Genomic DNA, 20,682 nt, shown 5'->3' on the forward strand with positions numbered 1-20,682 from the left:
AGCATGACATCACAAAATAAAATTATGTAGGCAACAGGAAACATTCCCATATCATCCAGCTGCATATTATCGTGTCACAAAGCACACAATCGTCTCCTTCTCATGCCACGTGCTTGCCTGTCAGCTGTGAACGACAAATACGGATCAGTACTTTACACGTGGTTTGCTGTTTGGGGGCAGGTCTTACTGCAGAACACACTCTCTCTTTCAATGGGCTAACGGTATTTCAGCTGACTGCACTGCTCGCTCGGGAGCTCGTCATTCATCAGCGTCTAGTGAGCTTCCTTTAAAAACAGCGGGGTGACAGGTATCTTTCTCAGATACACAGTATTCTCACTGGCCTAGCATATCATTCACGGCTTAGGCTTCATTCGCATTCCAATAAAGTATCTATCGGCTCTGACTGGCCTTTCACATATAAATCAGCCTTATAATAATAATAATAATAATAATAATAATAATAATAATAATAATAATAATAATAATAATAATAATAATAATCATATGGCCTCAGCCTTATCATATGGTGCAAATGGCATGAGCTCTTCAATTCACATAAATCAGCTTTATCATATCGTGGAAATGGCACGAGCCCTTCAACTCACATCCATTTGTTTGATTCCCTTTTCACCCCTTTTGCCAAACAAGCCTCCAATCCACTTCATTGACCCTGTTGAATCAACGGCATACATCGACACTAAACATCTCGTAAACACTGAAAATACACATGCAGAGATATCATCCTCTCTGAAATTATCTAATTATTTAAAATGAAATTTATATCAACGCCGTAAGTATTTGCTTGTAAGTTATTTGCTGAACGCAGCTCTAAAAACCTATCGCTCGTAGCACAAAGAAATAAAATACACTGCACAACACAAAACACACAGAATAAAAACACAAAATAAACCTACTGTTCCCTTGTTTCCCAGCTAGCTAATTATATACAGGAAAACAAAACATGCAGTCCAACCCTGTCCAAAATTACGTTAACATGTTTGCGGCCACTCGGATATTGGCAACCATTACCGTTGTACCGTAATACTTTCCTTGTTTAAAGGAGTTCATTTCTGTGTCCTTATGCGTTTTAGATTATTATTTTAAGTATTTCAATATTATTTATGTGCATACTAGCCATGACACACAAGTTTTTGAACATTTCACACAAAACTACTGTGCAGTAGAATCTTATTATTGCTGTGTTAACAATGTATACTTACATTATTGCATTAGCTGTACAATGTAACTAGTCAATACAGTGTGCTGCAATAAACACAGGGAGACATGCCATTGTTTGTGGTCAATTATTTCTGTCTCTTGTGGAATTCCATGTAACATTTCTCAAGGCACAAGCCTGGCTGTCCTGGACACTCGCTGCAGTAGAACATGTTGTCCCTGCGCTGCCCCTCATTGTAACACTGTTTGCTCCGTTTCCTCAGTCTACGTCCATTTTCCTTAGCCGCACTTTTACGGGCAAAATGTGTCCCTGTAGGCTGTGTGAGAGATTTTGGGAGCCTATGAAACGGTGGCCTGTAGTCAGCTGGTGATAACTCCTCAATTATCGCCAGTTGAAGGTCGTAGAGTAATACCTTCTTTACAGAGAACTTGTTATACAGCATGAAGGAATTGTATAATATCATTTCAACCATATGAATTCCTATTTTCTGATACTACTTCATTGTTTTCCTTGTGAAAGGATAGTAGGAAATCATTTGGTAGTTTCAATCTGTGCCTGACATATGTCTTATATAGGCTTCAGTTTTTTGGCCCCTCTCTTGTTGCTGACCTCCACCATGTCATTTCAGTGATCAACAATCTAAAAAGACCGATAAATCAACCAGTACACAAAATGGTGCGCAATATGCTCGTCTACCATCCCCTCCGTAATCCACGCCCTCCCGACCAATAACCTCGCATTACTGCGATCCTCCTTCCCCTACATCATATGCTCCGCCCCTCTTCTAGTACTCATAGTCTGTTATCTGCCTTTCCAGTAGACAGTTCCTCTCTGGCTTTATTCTCGACAACGTAGTGCTTGGGGTGAGTTTCTATTTAAATAGAAATAGTGCCTTCTCAAAACTTTGTTATTCTTATGCTAAGACGTAGTATATATATCTTTCTCCTAGGTCCGTCTTGGATCGAGATATTTCTAGAACCTCAAAGACCTTGAATGTAACGTTCCAAGAAATTCTGGTTCACCAGTCCACTCCTGTTAAGTCGATCTATATTTTAAGAACACTAGCAAGACGGAACATTATGTATATGAATATTGCACAACAACATTATATAATGAAATAAGAATTTCATTCTATTCAAACCTCAAAACAGAGTGAACTTGTAATCAATTCTAAAAGGAACTGTTTTGCCCACTAAAAATCTTTACTCAAGGGACCTCTATAATGGACAAATAATGTTTTAAAGTTTAAAATAATATCAGCCGAACTTATCATTTTACTCGATTTGTTGTTAAATAACCAAACTGCATTAACCCAAGACATTGAGTTACCAAAAACTTATACTGTAACATATCTCTATACCTAGTATAAATAGGTTACTGTTTCCAATTTGATAACAGGTCAACTCATTTTAATACATGTCAGTTTTAGGTATTTTTGACCAAAATGCACAATTGCTTTTAAACGCCTAGCAGTTATTAAAATTCTCAAAGTATGAAATTTTTTTTTAACTGGATGCTAAATCAGCATTTTGTAATATTTAAAGAACCTGACAAAGTTTTAACTTTAGTCAAAATTTGTATAGAATTAATAAGTCATAATATGTTGCGTATAATATGCTACCAGTTTTAAACTTAAGTTTTTAAGGACTACACCAAATTTTTTTTTAAATAGTTACGTAAGAATATGGTCAATTTTTGTATATATTCATGTTGTATGTTATGTTAATATTGTACTTAAGCCTTGTCACAAAGTTTCCTATACCGGGCGAGTTGGTCGTGCGCGTAGAGGCGCGTGACTGTGAGCTTGCATCCGGGAGATAGTAGGTTCGAATCTCACTATCGGCAGCCCTGAAGATGGTTTTCCGTGGTTTCCCATTTTCATACCAGGCAAATGCTGGGGCTATACCTTAATTAAGGCCACGGCCGCTTCCTTCCAACTTCTAGGCCTTTCCTATCCCATCGTCGCCATAAGACCTATCTGTGTCGGTGCGACGTAAAGCCCCTAGCAAAAAAAAAAAGTTTTCCTATGGCTGATGATGGCATACAAATAATGCCGAAACCGGTCCCAATTTTTTGAAAGGTAATAAATTTGTGATGTGTTAATGACGTCACATTGTATTTGTATTGAAAAGGTGGACATAATTATCCTCAATTTATAGTGTAAAAAATCTAGATTCAATACGGACCAAAATGAAGTTCTTAACTTTAAATAGAACAGCTTACCAAGCAAAGACTAAAGCTGAACAATATATGAGCTTAAAAAAAAAAATAGGAAAGTTGGGCAAGGATATAAATTTTATTAAAAAGTGTATCGTAAATAACCTGACGCCAAATTTTCTAAAGAATAACAAATGACATATTTTACCACATCAGAAAAGAGTACACCAGAAAACTAACAAACTTTGGCTGCAAAACGGACTAAAGTTTTTATACAAGAAAAAATCCTTTTTAAACAATCGTTTATATGAAACCCACCTTGAAGTCATTGCGTTGTTGTCTAATGCACAATGGAATATTTTTCAAGATAAAGTATACAGCAAGCTAACCACTATACTTTCTCAGAAACAGTACACATTAGACCATAAATTCCAAACCCTAACCAATAAATCAAATGCAGAAAACAGGCCGTCCAGGAACTCTACCCTTAATAACACGCATAGCCAAATTCTAAATCAATTTCACCCGCCCCTTAGTAATCTCTCCAACATTAACTTTGACGAAGAAGAAATCGCTATTCTCTCTAAAGGCCCCAAGCATAATTGGCCTAACTATAATATAGCGAGCATGACCAAACAGCTGGTAATAGAAACAGAAGCGGCCATCAACAAAATACCTATTGACACTCAGAATGAGGTTAGATATGAAGCCAAGAAACAATTAAACAGAATTCTAAATGCACCGGTTTACACTACTAATTCAACGCAACATGTGAACCGAAAAAAAGATCCTACAGCTGAAGAATAAGATTAAAGACACAAAAACCATCATCACCAAAGCAGACAAAGGAAACACCACTGTTATAATGAAAAAAAACTGATTATATAACCAAAACAAAATTTTTTTTACAGATAGTTCTTTTACAATAATAGAAAACGATCCAACTAAATCCATTCAAAAACAGCTAAAACAGATACTAAAAAACATAACCTTCCTGTTGACTGACAGCGAGAAAAACAAACTGATCAATATGAACCCTGGTCTCCCCACGGTCAAAGCCCAACCAAAAATCCATAAGGAAGGAGTACTGATACGTCCCATAGTAAATTTTAGACCGAGCCCTTTTTACAAGACAGCGCAATTTATACAACAATTTCTTAGAAAACACTACTTTTCAAGCAAACAAATCCGTGATTAACACTCTAGAATTACCGTAGTTAAAAAACTAGACAACTTTAAAATGCAACCCCATTATACTATGCATTCTTTTGATATCATCAACATGTATGCAAACATAAAACCAGAAAAAGTACTGCCAATTATTTCAAAAAACCTACATACCCACAGCAAGCTCAGTCAATTAGAAATAGCAGATTTTATAACCATCCTTAAACTGTTAGTTAATAGCAATTACTTCACATTTGACAAAGTGATATACAAACAAGATGGGCTGGCCATGGGGTCACCAGCATCTGGCATTTTGGCTGATATATATATGGATTTCCTAGAACATACTAGAATAGAAGATTTATTTAATTTATTTTCCGGGTTGAACCGTGTTGTACTTGTACGCATATCACGTACAGTTTGCCGACGTTTCGAATACATTGCAGTATTCATTGTCAAGGCGACTGAAATACCCCTACTCGATCCGAGGTAATCAGTCTCCCAGGCAGAGTTACACTACTAGAGAGGCCTTGATCTTGGCCTTTTATATCCTAGCCTATCTGGCTGGCGTAAGCCCTGGCTGTCTCGCGAGGCTTCTGGAAAGTTTATGTCACAGCCAGGTAGTGGGGGCTTGCCCGCGCTATTATGTAATGGGGTTGCGGCCCGTGTGTTTATGTTGTGGTCTGTATGTCTTAAGCTATGAATGGTGGGCATCCAAGAATTACTGATTTTGTATCCTTCTTCTAAATTTATGTTATTCGGATGTTTCTTGATTTCGATAGCCTCGCGGATTTTTCTTTCCAGATTCCAAGGGATAGCTGCTAGGATCTTGGTCTTGTCAAATGATATTCCGTGCCTAGTTTCGTAGGAGTGCTTGGCTACTGCTGAAATATCTGTGTTTTGGTTCTTGGTGTGACGGATATGTTCTTTTAGGCGGGTGGAGATCAGACGTTTTGTCTCACCTACATAACAAGCTCCGCAGCTACATTCAATGTGATACACTCCAGGGGCCTGTAATTCTATTGTGTCTTTTACTGGTGGTAGATAACGGGCTAGCTTACGGTGAGGTTTATAGATAGTTTTTATGTTGTATTTGTCCAGTATCTTGCCGATCCTGTCTGTAGTGTTTTTAATGTATGGCAGTATCGCTGTTTTCTGGCGGGTCAGTTCTTCTTTCCCGTTGTTTTCTCCTGCGGCGGTCTTTTCTTTCTTCTCTTCTGATTTTTTAAGGACTCGTCGGATATTATTGAGCGAGTAGCCATTTTTCCTAAGGGTTTCCGTGAGGTGTTCTTTTTCTTCCTCGAGGTGCTCTGCGTCAGATATCGCTATGGCCCTGTTTATTAGTGATGTTAGGACAGCCTGCTTTTGTGATGGGTGATGATGAGACGAGGCGTGTAGGTACCTGTCTGTGTGAGTGGGTTTCCTGTATACTGCGCGACTCAGCGTCCCATTGGGGTTACGTATTACTAGCACATCCAGGAACGGTAGTTTTCCGTCTACTTCTATTTCCATGGTGAACTGAATATTTACGTGTATGGAGTTGAGATGGTCGAGAAATAGCTGTAGGTTATTGCTCCCGTGAGGCCAGATTACAAAAGTGTCGTCTACAAAACGGAGAAAACATTTCGGTTTCAGGGCAGATGTAGCTAAGGCTTTCTGTTCGAAGTGTTCCATATACATGTTTGCTATTATTGGAGAGAGTGGCGACCCCATCGCGGCCCCTTCAGTCTGTTCGTAGAACTCCCCGTTGAAATAGAAGTAAGTGGCGCTAAGGCATTCTTTAGCTAGTGTTGACAGGTCTTCTGGAAGTTTCTGATCTAATAGCGGAAATACTTCTGTTAGCGGCACCTTGGTGAAAAGTGACGTGACGTCAAAGCTTACTAATAGGTCCGTACTTTCAATTGATTGGTCCTTAAGGAGCTGGATGAAATGTCGGGAGTCCTTCACGTAGGTTTCAGTGTTTCCTGTATGTGGCTGAAGTAGTCCAGCTAGGTAGCGGGTGATCTCGTGCGTGGGAGAGCCTATAGCGCTCACGATAGGTCGCAGAGGTATGCCTTCTTTGTGGATTTTTGGAGGTATCGGGTCCGAGGATATCAGTTTCTTCTGTATTTCGGCTGGGATACTGGAATTTTTTACTAGTGTGTGGAGTTTGTTCTTAATGCGGTTGGTAGGGTTCCTAATTTTCCTGTATGTAGAATCGGTGAGTAATTGTTCTATTTTCCGAGTGTAGTCTGTGCGTGTCATTATCACCGTAGCGTTGCCTTTATCTGCGGGTAGGATGATTGTTTCCGTATCTTGACGTAGTGTTTTTAGGGCATGAATTTCTTCTTTAGTCAAATTGGATGGCGGCGGCTTTGCGGATCTCAGTAGACATGATACATCCTGTCTGATCTCCTCTGCAGATTCGGTAGGAAGGTGCCGGATTGCAATTTCTACTTTGCTAATTATTTCTTCTACCGGTATACTATTCGGAGCTACTGCGTAGTTGAGTCCTTTTCTCAAGACCGAGGTAGTGGGTTCACTGAGTGGCTTATCTGTGAGGTTTACTATTACATTCTTCTTCAGTGGAGCAGGTGGTTTCGGTTTCTGTTTTTGTAAGAGGCGGTTGAATTTCTTGTTTTGCTTGGCAGTGGCTAGTTCCAGTGTACGCTGGGATTGTGTGTTGCTAATGCTGTCTAACGTGGTCCAATCATTGAGCGACAGAGTGCTGGCAAGTTGCAGGTGGAGATGAAATAATTTATTGTTGAGGTAGTCCAGAGTCTGTCTTGTGTCACTGATCCGTTCTCTGAGGAGTTTTATGCTGGTTTCGTGAAGAACGGAATTCTTCACGAAACCAGCATAAAACTCCTCAGAGAACGGATCAGTGACACAAGACAGACTCTGGACTACCTCAACAATAAATTATTTCATCTCCACCTGCAACTTGCCAGCACTCTGTCGCTCAATGATTGGACCACGTTAGACAGCATTAGCAACACACAATCCCAGCGTACACTGGAACTAGCCACTGCCAAGCAAAACAAGAAATTCAACCGCCTCTTACAAAAACAGAAACCGAAACCACCTGCTCCACTGAAGAAGAATGTAATAGTAAACCTCACAGATAAGCCACTCAGTGAACCCACTACCTCGGTCTTGAGAAAAGGACTCAACTACGCAGTAGCTCCGAATAGTATACCGGTAGAAGAAATAATTAGCAAAGTAGAAATTGCAATCCGGCACCTTCCTACCGAATCTGCAGAGGAGATCAGACAGGATGTATCATGTCTACTGAGATCCGCAAAGCCGCCGCCATCCAATTTGACTAAAGAAGAAATTCATGCCCTAAAAACACTACGTCAAGATACGGAAACAATCATCCTACCCGCAGATAAAGGCAACGCTACGGTGATAATGACACGCACAGACTACACTCGGAAAATAGAACAATTACTCACCGATTCTACATACAGGAAAATTAGGAACCCTACCAACCGCATTAAGAACAAACTCCACACACTAGTAAAAAATTCCAGTATCCCAGCCGAAATACAGAAGAAACTGATATCCTCGGACCCGATACCTCCAAAAATCCACAAAGAAGGCATACCTCTGCGACCTATCGTGAGCGCTATAGGCTCTCCCACGCACGAGATCGCCCGCTACCTAGCTGGACTACTTCAGCCACATACAGGAAACACTGAAACCTACGTGAAGGACTCCCGACATTTCATCCAGCTCCTTAAGGACCAATCAATTGAAAGTACGGACCTATTAGTAAGCTTTGACGTCACGTCACTTTTCACCAAGGTGCCGCTAACAGAAGTATTTCCGCTATTAGATCAGAAACTTCCAGAAGACCTGTCAACACTAGCTAAAGAATGCCTTAGCGCCACTTACTTCTATTTCAACGGGGAGTTCTACGAACAGACTGAAGGGGCCGCGATGGGGTCGCCACTCTCTCCAATAATAGCAAACATGTATATGGAACACTTCGAACAGAAAGCCTTAGCTACATCTGCCCTGAAACCGAAATGTTTTCTCCGTTTTGTAGACGACACTTTTGTAATCTGGCCTCACGGGAGCAATAACCTACAGCTATTTCTCGACCATCTCAACTCCATACACGTAAATATTCAGTTCACCATGGAAATAGAAGTAGACGGAAAACTACCGTTCCTGGATGTGCTAGTAATACGTAACCCCAATGGGACGCTGAGTCGCGCAGTATACAGGAAACCCACTCACACAGACAGGTACCTACACGCCTCGTCTCATCATCACCCATCACAAAAGCAGGCTGTCCTAACATCACTAATAAACAGGGCCATAGCGATATCTGACGCAGAGCACCTCGAGGAAGAAAAAGAACACCTCACGGAAACCCTTAGGAAAAATGGCTACTCGCTCAATAACATCCGACGAGTCCTTAAAAAATCAGAAGAGAAGAAAGAAAAGACCGCCGCAGGAGAAAACAACGGGAAAGAAGAACTGACCCGCCAGAAAACAGCGATACTGCCATACATTAAAAACACTACAGACAGGATCGGCAAGATACTGGACAAATACAACATAAAAACTATCTATAAACCTCACCGTAAGCTAGCCCGTTATCTACCACCAGTAAAAGACACAATAGAATTACAGGCCCCTGGAGTGTATCACATTGAATGTAGCTGCGGAGCTTGTTATGTAGGTGAGACAAAACGTCTGATCTCCACCCGCCTAAAAGAACATATCCGTCACACCAAGAACCAAAACACAGATATTTCAGCAGTAGCCAAGCACTCCTACGAAACTAGGCACGGAATATCATTTGACAAGACCAAGATCCTAGCAGCTATCCCTTGGAATCTGGAAAGAAAAATCCGCGAGGCTATCGAAATCAAGAAACATCCGAATAACATAAATTTAGAAGAAGGATACAAAATCAGTAATTCTTGGATGCCCACCATTCATAGCTTAAGACATACAGACCACAACATAAACACACGGGCCGCAACCCCATTACATAATAGCGCGGGCAAGCCCCCACTACCTGGCTGTGACATAAACTTTCCAGAAGCCTCGCGAGACAGCCAGGGCTTACGCCAGCCAGATAGGCTAGGATATAAAAGGCCAAGATCAAGGCCTCTCTAGTAGTGTAACTCTGCCTGGGAGACTGATTACCTCGGATCGAGTAGGGGTATTTCAGTCACCTTGACAATGAATACTGCAATGTATTCGAAACGTCGGCAAACTGTACGTGATATGCGTACAAGTACAACACGGTTCAACCCGGAAAATAAATTAAATAATTCTTCACACCGTGGAAGCTTCACTTCTAAGATAGAATAGAAGATGATAAGAAATTTAATAACATTCTCTTGTGGGCCAGATTCGTTGATGATACGTTTATAGTTATGGACCAGCACATTTCAGACGCACCCACCACCCTGGTACACCTTAATAATATTCATCCTGATATTAAGTTTACAATAGAATCCGAGGATAACAGAGTCCTTAATTTCTTAGATTTAACCATCACTCGGCTCCCGCATTCCTTTAAATACAGGTTTTATAGAAAACAAACACATACCGCCACAACCATTCATAATGACTCCATACACCCACCCAGCCAAAAGCGGGCAACCTATAATAGTATGATACACCGGGCTTTTAGTATTCCCATGTCAAAATCAGACTTAAATAGAGAACTAAAAACAATACGTAGCATTGCAGTCCATAACGGCTATAATCGTAGTTTCATAGAACGAATAATTTACAAGTTCAAGCACAGACCGAAATCAAACCTACAAAAAGAAATAACTAGACCAAAAGTCTACTCAACATTCACATATAATCCTAACATATATAAAATTACGAAAATATTCAAGAAAAATATCAACATTTCTTTTAAAACCAACATCAGAAATCTTGACATATTTCATAACGCTAAACTAGTCAACGCACCAAACCCATATGATAAATCGGGCGTATACAGATTTCACTGTAACAGCTGCAATAGTACATACATTGGACAAACAGGGAGATCCTTTAAGGTTTAGGTATAATGAGCACGTCAACACCATTAAATATAGGAGATTTTCAGCTATAGGACAACACATAAATGACTATAAACATAGTTTTCATGACATCAATCATGACATTGATGTCGTAGAAATATTGGGAAAAGGGCCCTTACTTGATTTAACAGAACAATGCTTCATATCATTGGACCAGTATTTTAACCCTAATTATAATCTGAATGAGGTATCCGAAAAACCCACGATATTGTTTGACACGCTCATTTCAGTGATCAACAATCTAAAAAGACCGATAAATCAACCAGTACACAAAATGGTGCGCAATATGCTCGTCTACCATCTCCTCCGTAATCCACACCCTCCCGACCAATAACCTCGCATTACTGCGATCCCCCTTCCCCTACATCATATGCTCCGCCCCTCTTCTAGTACTCATAGTCTGTTATCTGCCTTTCCAGTAGACAGTTCCTCTCTGGCTTTATTCTCGACAACGTAGTGCTTGGGGTGAGTTTCTATTTAAATAGAAATAGTGCCTTCTCAAAACTTTGTTATTCTTATGCTAAGACGTAGTATATATATCTTTCTCCTAGGTCCGTCTTGGATCGAGATATTTCTAGAACCTCAAAGACCTTGAATGTAACGTTCCAAGAAATTCTGGTTCACCAGTCCACTCCTGTTAAGTCGATCTATATTTTAAGAACACTAGCAAGACGGAACATTATGTATGTGAATATTGCACAACAACATTATATAATGAAATAAGAATTTCATTCTATTCAAACCTCAAAACAGAGTGAACTTGTAATCAATTCTAAAAGGAACTGTTTTGCCCACTAAAAATCTTTACTCAAGGGACCTCTATAATGGACAAATAATGTTTTAAAGTTTAAAATAATATCAGCCGAACTTATCATTTTACTCGATTTGTTGTTAAATAACCAAACTGCATTAACGCAAGACATTGAGTTACCAAAAACTTATACTGTAACATATCTCTACACCTAGTATAAATAGGTTACTGTTTCCAATTTGATAACAGGTCAACTCATTTTAATACATGTCAGTTTTAGGTATTTTTGACCAAAATGCACAATTGCTTTTAAACGCCTAGCAGTTATTAAAATTCTCAAAGATTGAAAATTTTTTTTAACTGGATGCTAAATCAGCATTTTGTAATATTTAAAGAACCTGACAAAGTTTTAACTTTAGTCAAAATTTGTATAGAATTAATAAGTCATAATATGTTGCATATAATATGCTGCCAATTTTAATCTTAAGTTTTAAGGACTACACCAAAAATTTTTTTAATAGTTACGTAAGAATATGGTAGATTTTTGTATATATTCATGTTGTATGTTATGTTAATATTGTACTTAAGCCTTGTCACAAAGTTTCCTATGGCTGATGATGGCATACAAATAATGCTGAAACCGGTCCCAATTTTTTGAAAGGTAATAAATTTGTGATGTGTTAATGACGTCACATTGTATTTGTATTGAAAAGGTGGACATAATTATCCTCAATTTATAGTGTAAATCTAGATTCAATACGGACCAAAATTAAGTTCTTAACTTTAAACTCTGAGCATACCAGTAGAATGTGTCCCATTACTGAGAAGAGTAGCAGATAAAGAATAGCTATTATAGAAGTGCATATAGAGTGCATGTCCTAAATTTAGCTGGCCTTGCATAAGATGGAGCACTACATTTGCAGCATGGCCTTTCCCACCTACGTCGTCTGTTATCCCGGTGTAGACAGTACAATTTATGACCGTTCCATCCGGCTCCGTGATCAATTAGAGCTTGATACCGTATTTATGTCTTATTTTTTATGTATTGACGAAACGTCAGCCTACCACGCCACAGTAACATGGATTCGTCAATACACAGCTCCCTACCAGGTTCATAAACCTCTTTCACTTTATCATTGAAGTACTTGATCGTTGGTCGTATTTTATACAAACAATCTGTTGGTTTTGGATCTCCCTCAGCTGGGTTTCTTGCAAAATGGAGGCATTTCAGTAGAAGTAGAAATCTATATCTATTCATGTAGTTCCTAAAACATATGTTGAATGACCTGTGCGTTTTCCAGTAATCCCTAATACGAGACACGTGCACAACACCCATGTGAAACATAAGTCCTAAAAATGCATGGAACTCATCCATGGTGACACCGTACCAGTCCGTAATCCTTGACTTTTCAGTGACATTTCCTCGCAAAAATAACTCTTCTGCAAATGGGTTACATTCCGTGACAGTGTTATTCAGCAAGCTGTCATCTGCAAGTAAGCGAAAATAATCAGTAGGTTTCATGTCACTTGGCAGCGGAACCTTCATTCCCGGCCGACCAATAAAGTTTATTTGTTTCATTGAGGACAAATCTGTACACCAAGAAATGACCCCTGAAATATTGCCCATGTTATTTGGCGGGAGATTTGGAGATGACATATTACTTACGTCTTCCTCATCTTCTGTAATGTGAGAATTGGAAGTGGTCGCTCGACACACACATCCGTGATTAAAATTCTCACTCAGATGGCTACAGTCACTTTTCACACTGTCATCACTGTCGTCACTATCAATGCTGTCACTGTCACTAGCGTTCAGGAGAGCTTGCAGACTATCATCATTAATTGCAAATCGCCTGTTTATCCCGCTAAGATGGGGTTTCTTCCGGTGAGAAGGTTCTGAAATTTCACTGTTCTCTCTTGACATCGCAAAAAATGCATGTGAACTTGTAATGGCTACAGACATTGTAACTAACAATTGATCTGATGCCTGGATGGTGCATATGTTTAAGAACACCTTAACAATGCACAGATAAGAGGTCTGTTTATTTACATACATATTGGTGAAAATACGAGCTTTAATATTTGGTGCGGAGTGTGACGCACATGTGTCGTCATCAGCACTGAGTGAAAGTGGAATCATGACGCATATGTGTCGTCATCGGCCGCGAACATGTTAATTCAAAACTCTAAATAAGCAAATGCCTATCTGGCTGATATTTACATCTAATAGAAATATCCTATTCCTAGCATTTTACATATATTTTTATGATGCATAAAAAGACATCATTACACTTAACTTTCAGCAGCTTACACGGCACCAGCCAGCAGGTCACATCTCTGCTGCGTCTCGCCTTCTTAAGCTGTCGTTATCTCAGGTATCACACACAGATATGTCCTGGTTCCAGCTTCTGGTGTTGCCATCTTCTTCTGGGTCTCGTTCCTGTTGAGATCTGCAAGATGTGTAGTATGTGAGTTCACTCTTCACCGCTTAGCGTGTTCGATTACACAGCATCGGACCAATTACAGGCTACACTTAACTTAGCCGTTGTACGAAATCATGTATTAGCGAATCGTATGTTTTAAGACACAGAGCATCTTTTGGGTTCGACACTAGTCCTTGGCAGCGGCACGAAATCATACGGCATGTACTCGTACAGTTTATCTCACGCGTTCGCGTATCGACCGATAATAATAATAAGCATTGGTCGCGCTTGTTATTTTGAAATGTGAATGTTTGATTCTCATTTTACACAGTTACTGCGCGTACTTACTGCCATCCCGCACTTGGCAAATGAATGTATTTAGTTTAAGCCTTGGCAAATGAATGTATTTAGTTTAAGCCTTGGCAAATGAATGTATTTAGTTTAAGCCAAATCACGGTATCAATTGTACAAAGTTACACTGTTTCTTACACTCAAGTCCGCACAAAGGAGATATCACTCCTCGTGGCGACCGAACCACGTCACGTACAACTCAGACCAATATTAACGGAAGACTGGGGAAGCTTTCACCTCGCGGTGAGCTTAAGTAACCAACACCAAGTTCGTTGGCTTCGGAGAAATCCCCGACTGAAACTAGAGCCAATCAGTGGCCTGGCCTAGATCAACGGCTCTGCATTTAAACTTTAATAAGGAAAAGCGCTTAAGTACGCAGTCTATGCATACAACAGTATACAATAATTCTGTTTCAGACCTCTAGTTCTATCAGACCTTTGGATTAGAAGCTAATAACAGATTCAACTTAATAAAGATTGAAAAACACAGCACTGCAAAATCGAAGTTGGTCATTCTGAAATCCTTGTTCTGGGCTTCCCTTCGTTCAAATCTGGCACACCCCCAGCATGTCATTGGCTAGATTTGACTGGTGGTATGATGCCTCCTTACTCGAGTCTACCGGCAATGGCTTGTTTTAAAAATTTGAAGCATCTCGCATCGCAGTAGAAAAGTACTGGCGAGTCTCGCCCTCTCTCATGACTCCAACTGACTTCCGGCCTCGCTTTCAGCTCTCTGCATTTGAAATATCAGAATGTTATCCACGTTGAAAAAATTATAAAATATATAATTGAGGTTTCTAGGATATGGCTCAATAGAGGTCTCTGGTAAGACCCCATCTAGACTATGGTTCAAGTGTACGGAATCCTCACCAGGATTACTCGATTCAAGAACTGGGAAAAATTCAAAGAAAAGCACCTCAATATCTTCTGGGTGATTTCTGACAAAAGAGTAGCATTATGAAAATGTTGCAAAGTTTGGGCTGAAAAGACTTGAGAGAAGGGGGATGAGCTGCTCGACTAAGCAGTACGTTCTGAGCTGTCAGTGGGGAGAGCGTAAAATGACATTAGTAGACGAATAAGTTTGAGTGGTATTTTTAAAAGTAGGCAAGATCACAATATGAAGATGAAGTTGGAATTCAAGAGGACAGACTGGGGCAAATATTCATTTATAGGAAGTGGAGTTAGGGATTGGAATAATTTACCAAGGGAGATGTTCAATAAATTTCCAGATTCTTTGCAATTATTTAAGAAAAGACTAGGAAAACAACAGATAGGAAATCTGTCACCTGGGCAACTACCTTAAATGCAGATCATTGGTAATTGACTGCATTGATTGCAGATACATAGCAAAAACTGAAGAACGTATATTCTGGTACAGATTGAAGTCAAGGTGTATAGTTTGCAATTTTTTTTTATACCTTTAATTTTTTTCTTTTAACTTAGATGTTTGATTTGTAGCTCCTTCTATGGGTCAGTGGTACAGGTAGGGCCTGTTGATCCCAAGATTGCAGGTTGAAGTCCAGCAGCAGTAATCTGATTTTTGAAGGGTGGAAAAAAAATTTATTCAGCACCCCATGTCATACAACATCATATAAAAGATCACTGACACATTTGGTGTTTACCTGACAAAATTAATTAAAACTCTGCTATGTGGTAGAGTAAAACAGAATGCCAAAATTGATATGTAGGTGGCCTAAATTGCATCAAATTAAGATCCTTACACACTGTAGCCAAGACTATGCAATTATTATTATTATTATTATTATTATTATTATTATTATTATTATTATTATTATTATTATTATTGTTGTTGTTGTTGTTGTTGTTGTTGTTGTTGTTGTTGTTGTTGTTGTTGTTGTATTTGTGTACATATTTAAGCCACCTTTAAAATAATTTCTACTCTCTTAAGGAAAAGCTGATTGTAGGTTCAGAACTGAATTGAATATGGTGGAAATCTCTCTAATTATATTACTTTTATGGACAGTTAAATGTGGAGACCTGGGGAGCATGTAGCAGCAAGTTGGTTGCTCTGTTGTCTTCAAGATGAGTTTCTAATAACGACTTCTGAAAGTGTGTAAACTTTGATTTAGTTATGATATGCAGTAAAGTTTTTAATTTAGCATATTATTCTGCTATTGGGTACATGATATTTAAAAAAAAAATGCAGACTGTTTATGCTTCAGAGTAGTACTTCAAGCATACCAAGTTTAATGGAAGATGGATCTGTCTGTAAAGCTTGATTGTGAGATATGAATGCGAACTGACCTCTTCAGCTTAGTTTTCAAGATAATGAAAATTGACATTAATCCTTTTTATATTAGTTCACACAGAAACATGAATTCTAAGACCCTTATGAGGAGCTTGACTTTCCCATAAATTCTTTGAAATAACAAATGATGGAATGTTTTTCTCAAATATGAAAAAATTAATTCATGTATTAAAATTTGAAGGAATTAATTACTCTCTCTTCTTAATGTTAATGTAATTTTGTCTGTGTGCAGATGAAATTGTGCTGGTGGATGTTGAGAACAAAGAAATCTTGCACACCAGTGAAGTAGATGGGGAAGTGACCAGCGTGACCTGGGCCTGCGAGAAGGATAGCAGTGACACCAGGACCGGACTTATAACTAAGCAGGAAGGCTCATCCAAATACTGTAATCAAGATGACTCAGTGAACTTCTTGCCAAAATTACCTTTATTATCTCGTAGTTTTGGTTCAGTAAATAAGTGTGTTGAGGAGAATTTGGAAGATGCTAAGAAAGTTCGAGAACAAACATATTTAAATGTTCTTCTAGTCGGTATAGCTTCAGGGAAATTATATATGAGTATATTTGGCCTTTTTCCATGTGGAGTTCTTGATCTAAACAAGTATGTAGATTGCCATAATTGTAGTGTGATAGATGCTGATTTATCAGAAGATTTGACATTCCTAATTGTAATGTTGTCTTGTAGTAGTGATAAAGGGGAAGGTAGACAGTTGACTGTTGTGTTGTTTGACACTCCCATTCTGTCAGCACAGTCTTGTGAACTTCATACATTGGCTTTAAAACATGGGCAGCTTGCAAGTTTGTTAGGGTATTTGGCTCATACTATGAGTTCCATTACTGAAGCATGGGAAAATATTCTTGTAGAAATGGATTCCAAACTTGCCTCTTATGCATCTACTGTTCCTGAAGGGTCTGTCTCTGCTGACTTTTTGGATCTTCTCATGTTTGGAGGCACATCACAAGAGCTTGAAATGTTCTTGCTCCAAGATCTTACTGAGAAAGGACTGAAGAAGCTTGGTCATTCCATTGAATTAAGTTACTCCAACATCCAAAAATTGGTTTTGAAGCATCTGCACTCTGTTGGTCAGAGTTTGGTGTTCCACTTGGCTGAGCTTAGGGGTATGGCCCGCCGTACAGATCGATATCAAGTATTGGGTCTGAAAGAGGAGGCTGTTGCTGCTGCTGTCACAGCTGCTGGAGCTTTCCTTGTAAAAGCTACTGAAGTACAGCAAGTTATTGACAATTCAATGAAGAACTATAAAATATTCTTTCGTTGGTTATATGTTGCTATTTTACGACTTTCAGACGAGAGAGTGCCTCCTGAGATTACTAAAATTTCTCAACAGGAACTTGCCTTCCTTGCTGAATTTCTTTATAATTTTGATGGAGTTGAAGTGAATCAGGATACTCCTCAATCAGGATGGAGTGGTCGAAAACAACGTTTTAACTTGGAGAGACTAGGTCAGTATCTTGTAGATCAGGAGTTAACAATTCTTCCAAGCACTGAAAATAACCTGTGGGTTAAATTTCTTAAAGATAATGAGTGTGTTAATGTACATCCATCCATTGTTCCTCATTACAAGAAAATGTCTTTGACACAACAGTACCATCATCTGAAAGATGCAATTGATGAGATCTTCAGTCAACCTGATTCTTCAATAGTGCAGCAATTTCAGCTGTCAAACATTATTCATTGTGGCAATCCTTGTCATCCTGAAACTCCTAGATTTACTCACATTAATATTGTTAAGGACCAAAAGTTATGTTTGGCTTTCTTAGATTCTGTTTCTCCTGCAGAAGGCCTGTATTTCATGGAATTGCCTGTGGGCAAAGGTGCTTCAACTGTCAGATCTGAAACTAAATGTGTGTATTTTTATTTCAAACCTTCATCATCTAGAGATGATGATAAAGGGACATCGTCACCCCTCGAAGTGCTAGATGTTCAATTTTATGTTGGTGGTATTTTGTCTGTACTATTAGAACAGGGTGGAGAGAACAGAGAAGCCAAATTTGCCCAGTTTCAGGTAAATACTGCTATAGGATCATCTTCACTTGCCGGGCTAGTGAATGAAGATGGTTGTTCCTCACGACTACCGTTAGACTGCATTCCTCGCATTGAGGCTTACTCTCTCCTTGAGCCTGGTGTACTGAGGACTGTTGAGAACATGGTAGCCTCACGTTTCGCAGTAAGTAGTGCGCGTAAAGTAGCTGTTGTGCTATCAGAAAGTCGGCGCAAGGTGCGTCTATTTGAAATGGAAGTGGAAGAGGATGAAGAAGATGAAGAAGGCATGGACGGTACTGCAAGTTCATTACGAGACAGTGAATGTAGTGCCCTGGATACCAGTAAAGGCTCTGATATTAATGAAGACAATGACGATTGATTTCTTATTTTAAATACATTTTTTGTAATGCAGCTCAGCAGGATTCTTCGGAGTTTCATGCTCTTTTATACTGTTCTCTGGAATTCTGGAGATATAAATATGTGTTGAAGAATGTGGAATTTTAGTGGACACATTGAAGAACGGATGTGTGCATCACTTTTGTTCCTTTATCTCATCGTAGTCATTTGTTTGTTATTGATCAGTTTGCATACAGTATTACCTTTGCTGACCGTTACTCAGTGCAGCACATGGTGAACTCAGATTATAGAGGAGTGTTGTCTCTCTTGAATGTTCATACCTTTACTGTAACTCGCTGCTCCTGTTAGTGAGTAGGTTGCAGTTTATTACCATGCTGATAATGGATATGAATTCAATACCTATTTAATTTCTCTGTCATGTATGTTTGTGACAACATGTACACAAATTTAAGGAAAGGTCTTTTGTATGTAATATTTGGTAAAAATATTTTTATATAATAATTCCAGTAATGACATTTTTTCACTGGATCCCCCTCCCCCCTCTTTCTTGCTCAATATAGTGTTTGTAACTATGCCGCTGAATTGCTTTGCTTTTATTTTTCCCTATTAACAAGCACTTGTGTCCTCAATTTTAGAACTATAAAGAAGCATCTCGGTTTCTGTATTATTCAAAATATTTCATTGTTTTTAACCATATGTAGCTATCATGTTTTTATTTTCTGTTCATTTAACTATACTGACTACTCTCTTAAAGGGAATTGGTATCTAAACTATATCATGTTGTTAACTTTCATCTACATTTTTCACTGAGAATTTGAGCAACTTCTTCAACACTGACATCCTCATTCTTCTTCTTCTTGTGATAGAAGATTGGGGATCCTCATGGAGTAAGTTTTCCTCTTGTTTCTTGTATCTAAGTTGCTGCATGTCAGAGGTTCTGTGCCCAGGATAATCTTCTCCACCCACATCCTCGTTTCCCTTGTATCTTGCCCTCTACGATCTGTTGTATCAGCCTGTATTTGTCATTTTGCAAGATGTGAATGAAATAGGCTGCCTTCCTGAGTTTTGCAAAGGTTAAGACTTCACATGATTTCCCTACTTGATGGAGTGCCTTCTCATTGATGAAGGGGTTCTTCGCACCAGATCCTGAACATTCTGCAATACATCCACATTTCAAAGACCTCTAGTTGGTTCATTGACAAGGGCTTTTAGTGTTCTTCCTTCAGCACCATAAAGCAGCACTGGTAAAACATTAATCCTTCACGACACGCCAGCAAGTTTCAAATCGGAGGCCACGGCTCCGTACAAGATGTTTATAATTTTAGAAATACAGTCCTTGTGATGCTGATTCTGCTTTTGATTTCTACATCTGGATCCCATTACTGTGTTCAATCAATCAATCAATCAATCACCAGTGATCTGCATCTAAGGCGCTTGCCCAGGTGGCAGATTCCCTATCAGTTGTTTACCTCATATACCCCGGCGTAGTTTTGACAGAAATTATCATAGACAACCTCTTATTTTTCAGTATTTAAGGACGCTTTTATTCTCCATCCCTCGTAATAGGAGTAATAATAGTATTCCACCAGCTGTAAAAATCATACACGGTAACCAAATTTCAGTTGAGAATTGTAGTGTAGATACAGTATATTTAGATAATGCCGTATTTTGCCTGCTATATTTGTGTGTATCTTTGTGTGTGTGTATCTATTAGAGGATAGTAAGATAAAATAGTACTAATAATAATCTGTCTACACATTTTGCTTTGTTGGTAATCTTTGAGTAGATCTTGCAATTTTCATTTCTGTGTGTGCTTAGAAGCAGCATATTGTATTTAGGATACGTCCAAACGTAGTTTAAAATTATTGTAGTGTACTGTAGTATACGAGTAATATCTTATTAGAAATTAATGTATTTATTCTATTATTGTAAGAAAGAAACCTGGACTGGGACACAGTGTTGGAGGAGGAGTGGTGGAAAGACCGAA

General features: G+C 38.9%; 1 protein-coding gene across 3 annotated transcripts in view; it reads left to right on the forward strand.

Annotated features, from left to right (window-relative positions):
- APC4 (anaphase-promoting complex subunit 4) overlaps positions 1-20,456 on the forward strand; it is a 91,595-nt gene extending 71,139 nt beyond the window's left edge. For all 3 annotated transcript variants that reach the window (XM_067142716.2, XM_068226594.1, XM_067142715.2), the window contains one exon: positions 16,571-20,456. In XM_067142716.2, the coding sequence (XP_066998817.2) occupies positions 16,571-18,717 (2,147 nt within the window). In that variant the 3' untranslated portion in view covers positions 18,718-20,456. The remainder of the gene's footprint in view (positions 1-16,570) is intronic.
- Positions 20,457-20,682: the final 226 nt, after the last annotated feature.

Source organism: Anabrus simplex, chromosome 3 (genome assembly GCF_040414725.1).
Source record: "Anabrus simplex isolate iqAnaSimp1 chromosome 3, ASM4041472v1, whole genome shotgun sequence".
In the NCBI taxonomy this organism is placed as follows: Eukaryota; Metazoa; Arthropoda; class Insecta; order Orthoptera; family Tettigoniidae; genus Anabrus; species Anabrus simplex.